The 5,857-nt window shown below is 53.4% G+C and overlaps 1 protein-coding gene across 1 annotated transcript in view; it reads right to left on the reverse strand.

Annotated features, from left to right (window-relative positions):
* The window catches only part of ANKS3 (ankyrin repeat and sterile alpha motif domain containing 3), a 12,484-nt gene that overhangs the window by 1,588 nt on the left and 5,039 nt on the right, over positions 1-5,857 (reverse strand). The window contains exons 8-13 of the mRNA XM_010131233.1: positions 4,953-5,065; positions 3,973-4,140; positions 3,347-3,471; positions 2,930-3,071; positions 2,191-2,363; positions 893-1,008 (exon numbers count right to left, since the gene is read on the reverse strand). Of these exons, the coding sequence (XP_010129535.1) occupies positions 893-1,008; positions 2,191-2,363; positions 2,930-3,071; positions 3,347-3,471; positions 3,973-4,140; positions 4,953-5,065 (837 nt within the window). The remainder of the gene's footprint in view (positions 1-892; positions 1,009-2,190; positions 2,364-2,929; positions 3,072-3,346; positions 3,472-3,972; positions 4,141-4,952; positions 5,066-5,857) is intronic.

Raw genomic sequence — 5,857 nt, forward strand, 5'->3', positions numbered from 1 at the left:
CCGCCCGGACCCCAAACGGGGCACCCTGCTCTGGGGACCCTGCTGCAGGAGGGGGTGGGACTGGGTGACCCCCAGAGGTCCGTTCCAATCCCTACCAGTCTGGGGTTCTGTCACAGAAGGGAGACAAGGGTTTGGTGCTGCTGTGAACCATCCTCACCTAAAGCAGCTCCATTTCGGGGGTTCAGATCCTATGGAAAGACCTGGAACCGCCTGTGACAAACCGTGGGGGTTTTCTGGCAATTCTACCACTTCACTTTTTTCATACTGACTGGGTCATACATTAAAAGAATCTCAAAGAGATGAAGTGTAGTGGACAGATCAAAAGGTTCTCTACTTGTCTCACTTTTATACCACAAGCAGCAACGAGCACATCTCTGGATGTGCGTCACGAGCAGCAGGATCACCTGCAAACTCCTCGTGATGAGGAGCTGGTGGGCCAAGCCTGCCCAGCCACGTACAGAGTGAGGAGCACAGTCCTCCAGAGCGGGTCAGGGAACCAGCCATGGCTTTCAACTCAGCCCCTGCTCTAGTGCACCGGGCAGTAATGCACCCGAGGCAGCCACACGCTGCAGTGTGCTAAGGGGAAGCCACAGGCCTGTGCTGCAGCTTCCCATTTTCAGCCACAAACACCTACTGACCCCAAAACTTCCCACTTGCTAAGAATCAAAGGTTGCCGAGATGCTCTGCAGCAGTTAAAACACCCCAAGAGCTTGAAACACTTTCCCTCACCAAGAATTTTTACATTATATTTACAGGTTTGGCTGCTCATCCCTTTCCAAATCACTTTTAACTTCATCCTTTCAGCAATGAAAGGTGAGGACATGGCTCCCTCCGAGGTCTCCTGCTGCTTCCCCACACCTTGCACCCACTTTGCTGACAAGCTCTTCCTCACCTGGACGCTCACCAGGCCGCCTGCTCTCCCCGGTCCCCAGCTGCACCTCTGCGTCCAGCACGCTGCCGACTGCCTGCTCTCGGGTTAGCCGGGAGGACAGCTCTGCTTGACAGGATCTGCCAGAAAGACAAAGCCCGTCAGAAGGGCACAGGGACACTTCCTGGAGCAACATGCCAGTCTGTGCACTCCTCCAGCCTCAAGTACCTGCGTGGGGTGCCGAGGGAGCGAATCTAACGCCCTGGGTTACAAACTGCTCCTTGCTCCTTCCCAGGAAGAGGAAGACGTGCCCCAGACATAGCTCAGGGCTCTCTCCACTGTGCCCCATCTCCACAGCAATCTCTGCCCCTGTCCACAGAGGAGCTGCGGGGGGAGAAGAGAAGGAGGGGGTGGGGTGAGCAGGAGAAAGCCCAAGCCAGGGGCTGCGCCTGGTTTGTAGGAGAATCGAGCCCAATCCAAGGTTTCTCACGGGCGAAGGAAGCTACCTCAGGACAGGCCCCAGGTTAAAGCACAGGAGGCACTCCAAGTTCTCTGGCTATTGCCACCACACCATCAGTTCAAGCAGTGCATGGCAGGGCCTCAGCTCCTCGGCTGGGGGACAAGCCAAGTGCCGTGTCCCTTACGGCTGGGAATATTGCTCTGCTCTCCTTCTGGAAGCCAATCCCAGGGCACCCTGGCTCGGAAGCGAGCAGACCCTGCTCTCTGCTGTAAGCCGTAGGGTTAATGCCACCTGTGAGGATGTGTCTGTTCTGTTGATGGACAGAACAGGGCCTGTGACAGGAGTCCAGCTGGGGCAGGGAGAAAAGCACCACAGGGGCAACAAAGTGTATTAGGAGGTGAGGGAAGAGCGAAGTCAAACGCAGTGGTACGAACGAACTGGGCAGGTTTTTCTCCTAGGTGTCAAGAGTTGAAAGAAAAGTATTCTTTCCCAGGCAGTGCAAGACACTGCAAGTCCTTTGATATGGTTCAGAAATTTAGAAACTCTTTCCTGCATTCACCCCATCACCAAATTATACCCTCGGTCTCACATAAGCACCGAGCACTTAACCTTTTGTTTCAACCTTCTAGCTGAAACGGGAGCACCCGCATCTCTGAAAAGTCAGGCTTTACAGCTCATGCATCCGATTACACATGCTCACGTGGCTGTGGCTTTCCACTAGAGAAAGTCAGGCAGGATCCAAGTGCCTGGTGAGCTCTGCTGCCTCACCCTAAGCACCACGCTAAGGCGGCCAGCACAACCTCTGTACAGCCCAAACCCTGTTTCCCAGTAGCCTCAGTGGCATTTTCTGGGAATGACTTACTTGATCTGCTCCAGCAGGACTCCAGCATCCTTGGTGATGGCCTGAGCCTCTCTGAGCTGGCACTGGATGGCATTCCAGGTCTCATCCCGCTCCATCAAACAGCTCTCAGCCACTGCACGCAGCTTCTGCTCCTGGCACACCTGGCCCTTCATCACCTCCACCTCTTCACACCTCTGCAGCAGAGCAGACGGAGGGTTAGGCTGGGGGCACGGTACATCACTTGTAGGCGTCTGCTCTGACACATCCCTGATATGTTCTAATGGCTCCAGCAGCCAGAGGGTTCCTGCAAAACGGCGCCCAGTCCAGCAGTAAAGCAAGCTGGATACAGGTTGTACATGGAGCACAGCTCCTCTCCACACCAAGACTGGCCCCGCAGCTACAATTCCCGCTTCCTCTCCATCGCAGAGATACTCAGCAGGCCTCGTTTCCCAAGGCAAGTCTGTCACTGATGGGTGCACCACTTCACCATAAAATAAACACTCCTGACAGAGAGCAGGTATTCGATTCCTCCCACTCACCCTTTTAGCTCTCAGGTGATGTGAAACAGAGACCAAGCTTCACGAGCATGGAGGATGAGAAGAGGGTGAGCTGCCCTTATGGTGTTACCTGATGTACTGCCCACTGACAGTCATGGCTTTTCCTTTACCCCAGGCCACTGAGGCACAAGATAAAAACCTGCCACCATCACTTACTGCAGCATGACACGGCAGCATGGAGCAGCTCCTGGCAGACTTCTTACCTTGTGCAGCTGAATGGCCAGTTCCTGCATCTCAGCCTCCAGCCGGTCGGCGTAGGCCAGCTCCAGGGCATCGCTGGGTGGCCGAGCGTTGCTATGCCAGCGGGCGATGGCAGAAGTCATCTTCCTCTTTGGTCCAAACAGACTGGTGGGAGAACAGCAAACTGTCAGGGACCGGGCAGTTTCACCAGTACACCATCTGTCCTGAGGCCCAAGGGGATGCCAGGAGGAACTCTGCAGTCTCCTGGCTCCTCCAAGGCATCTCCAAAACCAGGAGCCTGCTGCAGCCAAGAGCTAGGGGATATCAAATTGTGTGGGAGACGGCCAGAACAGAAAAGCACTCACTAGCTAAACTTTCCTGACCAGGTTGCGTGCATGCTCTGTAAGGGGAAAGAGGACAACTACATTACAGACACTCACGTGATGCCTATTTCTTTCAGGTCACTCTCTGTGAGGGTCAGGAAGATGCGAAGGTCGACATCTTGCTCCTCAAACACTTGCAGATACTTCAGGCACCCAATCTGCTCAAGGAATGTTGCCAGGTCCTGCAGCCAGTGCAAACCAAAAACTTATTTATACCCTCACAAACAAAAGCATTACCATTCCTTAACCCTAAGCATCTGCTTCCTCATGTCACTGATAGGCCTTCCTGAGTTCTAGCAGCAACCTTGATGTCCCCTGGTGACCAGCCCATCTCCACAGTCACACACGACAGGACTGGCCTGGCTACTGCAGCCATTGCCTCTTGTAATGAACGCAGGGAAGACAGGCACACCAACATCTACCCTAGTCCATGCCACAGACATGGTTGTGAGCACACCCACCAGCCAGAAGGGTCTAGAACACCCCTCCACGCAGCAGCATCACCTGAGCAAACAGCACTTTGTACAACTGCTGCTTCACAAGCATTTGATTTTGGGCAGAGGTTTGCAATCAAAGATGTCTTGGTGACAGCTTCCTTTTAACCTGAGAAAGCCAAAACCCCTCTCACGCTGGATAGTGACCCATCTGCACTACTTCAGAGGAAACCTTCCGTGCACAGTTACCTGGGGCCCTGTGTAGGCAGGGGGCTCAGGAAGGATCAGGTGCTGACTAGAGCCCCCGGCTTTCCCTGGGCAGTGGGTCCACTGGCTGTCACTGTTGCTGTAGCGGTTCTTCATCTTAAAGCTCTTGGCTTGCTTCCGACTAGGGGGACTGTTTGCGTGGTCAGAATCCTGAGAAAAGAAAGAAAAAACCCACAAAACGTAAAGGTCAAGAACGCTCATGCAAAGGTGTCAGGATCACTACAGCTAACAAGTGCAGGCGCCAGGTCCCAAGCTCTAAACGCAGGCAGTGCTCCACACAGAGGCAAAGCAGCCCTTATTAGGCAGGGCTAGGCCAGGTCACTCCCAAGATGGCAATGTGGTACCATGGAGTGGTATCGGGTTCTTGCAACCCTAGTTAGGAAGCAACAAGCCAGAGCAATGAGCAGTGCTGAATCCTCCCTGAGCTGACAGTGCACTGAGATTCTACCTGTGAGGAGCTCAAGATACAGAGGACTTTTGCTCATGCTCAGCTCTATCACTGTGCACCAGCCCCAGAGCCACAGTTTGAACACGGAGTAACCGCCAACCTCTCCCCCTTTCAGTCCGTCAGAAGGGCCTATACAGCACTGCTGTGTCTCTCAATCTTGATCCACTCCTGCTGTCTCGCCAAGCTCAGGGACTGACCCAGCTCTAGCAAGTCACGTCCCTTCACCACCACCTAGACAGAAGTCTGCAAAGAGCTGGAGAGAACTTGAAAATTACTGACTAGCCATCAACAACCTGTGCTAGAGTGAATGTGCTCTGGAAGTTCACTATTAGCCATAGACCAAACAAGCCAATCCATAATCTTCACAGAAACTGGTTTTCTTGTCCCTATAACCTCTTCTTCTCTCAGCCTGGTACTACAGCCTCCTGCAGAGGTACAGTCAGCACAGGCTGTGGAGGGGTGACAGCACTGGCCAAGCCAAAGGCAGAAAGGGAAAGGAAAACAAAAACCCCACCTCATTGCTTTCCAAGGAGCCTTCGCTGCTGACCCCCAGGGCTTTGGTCAGGCATTCGCTGCTGCTGCTGCTCCGGACAGTTCCCAAGTTGTTGGTGAAGGAAACGTTATCCTCTGGAAAGAAATAGGAAAAAAGTTCAAGGTTCATCTTCCTTACACTCAACACTGGTTTTGCTACACAAGTGCCAGCAAGTACCTCCTGCTGGAGGTGTAAAGACAGGAGAAGCCCAGAGCAAGGATTCATCCGCAGCACTCATGAGACAAGGTAATTCCGAGACAGAAACCCCATGTCTGCTCCCAGGCGCTAACCATCCTGCAACTCTGTTAGCACCACACAGAACAGGGGGCTGGAGGTGTGTGTCTCTGTGAGGCTCTTTGCTACGGGGTGGAGAAGAGAACCAGGCCTACACTCCCATTAGTGAAGTTCAGGAAAGGCCTTTACTTGAGCCCAGAGCCAAGGCACAGTCACTTCATCCTCCAATAATTTAGGAACTGCCCATGCATCCTTCCTTTGTGCTGCTTCAGAGTCACAGAATGGTGAGGGTGGAAGGCATCTCTCAGGTCATCTTGTCCAAATGCCTGCTCAAGTAGGCTCACCTACAGCAGGCTGCCCAAGACCATGTTCAGGAGCATTTCCAAGGATGGAGACCCCACAACCTCTGTGACACTCCGCTCTGGTGTGTGATCACCCTCACAGTAAAAAAGCATTACTAAAAACTGGCATTTCCTGACATGCAGAGGGAGCCTCCTCCTTTCAGTTTGTACCCACTGCCCCTTGTCCTGTCACTGGACACCAGTGACAACAGCCTGGCTCCATCTTCCTTACAGCCTCCCTTCAGATTATTTGTACTGACTGAGGAGATCCTCACTGAGTATCCTCTTCTGTAGGCTAAACCATCCCAGCTC

Source organism: Buceros rhinoceros, unplaced genomic scaffold (genome assembly GCF_000710305.1).
Source record: "Buceros rhinoceros silvestris isolate BGI_N320 unplaced genomic scaffold, ASM71030v1 scaffold29132, whole genome shotgun sequence".
Lineage (NCBI taxonomy): Eukaryota > Metazoa > Chordata > Aves > Bucerotiformes > Bucerotidae > Buceros > Buceros rhinoceros.